The 2,643-nt window shown below is 36.4% G+C and overlaps 1 protein-coding gene across 1 annotated transcript in view; it reads left to right on the top strand.

The window, feature by feature from the left end:
- METAP1D (methionyl aminopeptidase type 1D (mitochondrial)) overlaps positions 1–2,643 on the top strand; it is a 32,517-nt gene that overhangs the window by 15,464 nt on the left and 14,410 nt on the right. Inside the window, exons 5-6 of the mRNA XM_009333309.1 lie at positions 1,336–1,484; positions 2,184–2,226. Of these exons, the coding sequence (XP_009331584.1) occupies positions 1,336–1,484; positions 2,184–2,226 (192 nt within the window). The remainder of the gene's footprint in view (positions 1–1,335; positions 1,485–2,183; positions 2,227–2,643) is intronic.

Below are 2,643 nucleotides of genomic sequence, written 5' to 3'. Positions count from 1 at the left end.
CGTGGGCTGAAGATGATAGATGGGTGAGCGAAGGCAGGAGCAACAAACCGGTATTTATCCAGAACCGATGGCTGCAGTATCCAATACAGACAGCGCACTGGGGCTGCAGCTGCCATCCCAGCGCAGAGGCTGCAATGGCTACTGCAAAGCAGGGGGAGTGCACAGTAACCCCAAATCCTGGTCTTGAGTGGGTTCATTGCTCCTCATCTGCCCAATCACGCTTTCGTGCTGAACAAGATGCAAGCTGAGCAAATAGACCTGGTTTTATCCTCAGCACAGTACACAAGTGCACTCCGCTGTATTCACTGTGCGTGATCACTGAATATTTCAATATATGGATAAGTATGCCTCCTGCGCCACAGCCTACCTATATTCCACGTGTTACTAAAGTCCTCCAAAATCACAGCCACTGTAGCGTATGTGTACGAAGTATGATTTTCAAAGGCTCAAAACTCATTCAAATCAAAATCAATTTGGAGAGGAACCCTCAAAGGCACTTCTTCTCAATGAGGGAGGTTTCCCTACCAAATTTCAAATTTCAGCTCTAACCATTCCAGAGGCAGAGTCGATCCAAAAGAAAAGCGAGAAGAATGTTATTTTAAGCGTGTGCATTTTCCACTCCATGGATAGTCAGAAAATGGCTGAATGATTTATGAGAGGGGTTTTTTTTAATATGTAAAATCATGAGAAAAAGAGGAATCCAGAAAACATCAAGCATAAAAATGAATATTTCTAAAAATTATGGATAAGCGCTTGTAGATTCACTGTGATCATCCAGGCTATTGCAACTTAAAGTAAAATTTCCTCAAGGTATGAAGCCAAATATTTAAATCTTTTATAAAATTAAAGAATACTTGGAAAACAATTTCATAAAATGCACAAATACATTATGATAAATGTACTGGGTGGTTACAAGAATTAAGATCCATTCTTTTGCAAATAAAAAGGGAAAGTAATGTTGCATTTTAAAGGCCTGAAAGCATTGAAACCAGACATTTCTACAGCAGCTACTGAAACAAGATGCCATGGAAAATTGGTGTCTTTGAGAAAGCAAACGTGGAAAAAAGAACGGAAAGCAAGTAGACGGTATTTTAGTTTTTCTAGGAACCTTTGAGTGCTCATTTCTACTGCATGCTTTATTTAAAACCTTTTTCTTTTTTTAAAAAAAAAGGTCCAATATATCAATAGAGTATATCAGGCAGTTCAGTGTTTTGTATCAAAGCAGTGAGTTTGAAACATCCAAGATTTCATTGAAACGTTTGGCTGCAATCACGTTCAGTAAATATGAGAAACTATCTTTGCTTTTTTAACAGGATGTTATGTTTGATATTTTAGGTTGGCATGACAACTGAAGAAATAGATTCCATTGTTCATCATGAAATAATCAGACAGAATGCCTACCCGTCACCTCTGGGCTATGGAGGTTTTCCAAAATCTGTTTGTACTTCTGTAAACAACGTGGTATGTCATGGTATTCCTGACAGGTATTTCCCCAATAATATACATTTTATCACCGGGAATGAAAATGTTAAACTGAAATTAATAAATTGTGTTTAATATTGAACATACTTCAGCTTAATTAAATGTCATCTGTAAACCTATTGCAGATGCATATCATGTTACCACACAATGCTGATAGATGTTATAGAAATGTATGTGAAATAGAAAAAAAAAAAAAAAAAATACATTATCCTGTTTGTTCAGACACTTAAAAAAAAAAAATAACATAATGCCTTTACAGTTTAGTGTGTGGGGAAAAAAAAAAACAGTACAGTCTGATATATTTTTTTTTTCTCCCTTCAGCAAAATAAGCATAGGGTAAGGAATAAATATATTTGAATTTATGTGGTTTGGGTTTTTTTATTTGCAATACATTCAGCTACTCACAAAGTAAAATATGAACCCTAGTGAGAGAAAAAGAATAAATATAATGGTAGATTTTTCAGGTGTTGATATGTTTTTCTGGTAGTTGTTTCTCATTATTTTATATTCAGCTACACTTGTTCTCTAAGTAGTCAGAGCTGAACATTAAAAATGGTTATTCTGTTTGCCTCTGCCTTCCTCCATCACAAAATATCTACCCCCTGATTTTTTATATATGTGTCATTAGGTGTTTATTCTTATATTCCTTTTGTTGGGAACTGTCTGTCACCATTATTTTTTTTTTTCTGTTTATGTTTCAGTCGACCTCTTCAGGATGGAGATATTATCAACATTGATGTCACGGTGAGTAATTCATATAAAAAATAGTCTTTGATCAACTTTAGAATCACTAGTAGCAACAGGAAGAATAGTGGATTGGAGATGGGGGATGCACAGATGGATGTGCTGTTTACTTCTGAGCCAAGGCACAAGCAGCTGGTTTCCTTTTTTGTTTTTAACTGTGTGTTTATTCCAGCTAGACCCAGGCCTGACTTGAATTTAGGACTGGAATCAGATGCACTGAGATCAATGTTGGCCTAAGTGAAATGTCAACCCAATCCTGCTATGTGTCATGTTTTTGAGAAGGTGTAATTGTTATTGATCCACTGTGTAGTTAATGCAGAGCACCACAGTACTGGGCAGCAGCTGAAGATAGATATGTATGAGATGAGCTAACATGAAGAAAGCCAGCATTTTTCCTTCACTCTGCCAAGATTGATC

Source organism: Pygoscelis adeliae, unplaced genomic scaffold, assembly GCF_000699105.1.
Source record: "Pygoscelis adeliae isolate BGI_AS28 unplaced genomic scaffold, ASM69910v1 Scaffold160, whole genome shotgun sequence".
Lineage (NCBI taxonomy): Eukaryota > Metazoa > Chordata > Aves > Sphenisciformes > Spheniscidae > Pygoscelis > Pygoscelis adeliae.
The sequence above is the reverse complement of the archived record's forward strand: the minus strand, read 5'-3'. Positions and strand labels throughout refer to the sequence as shown.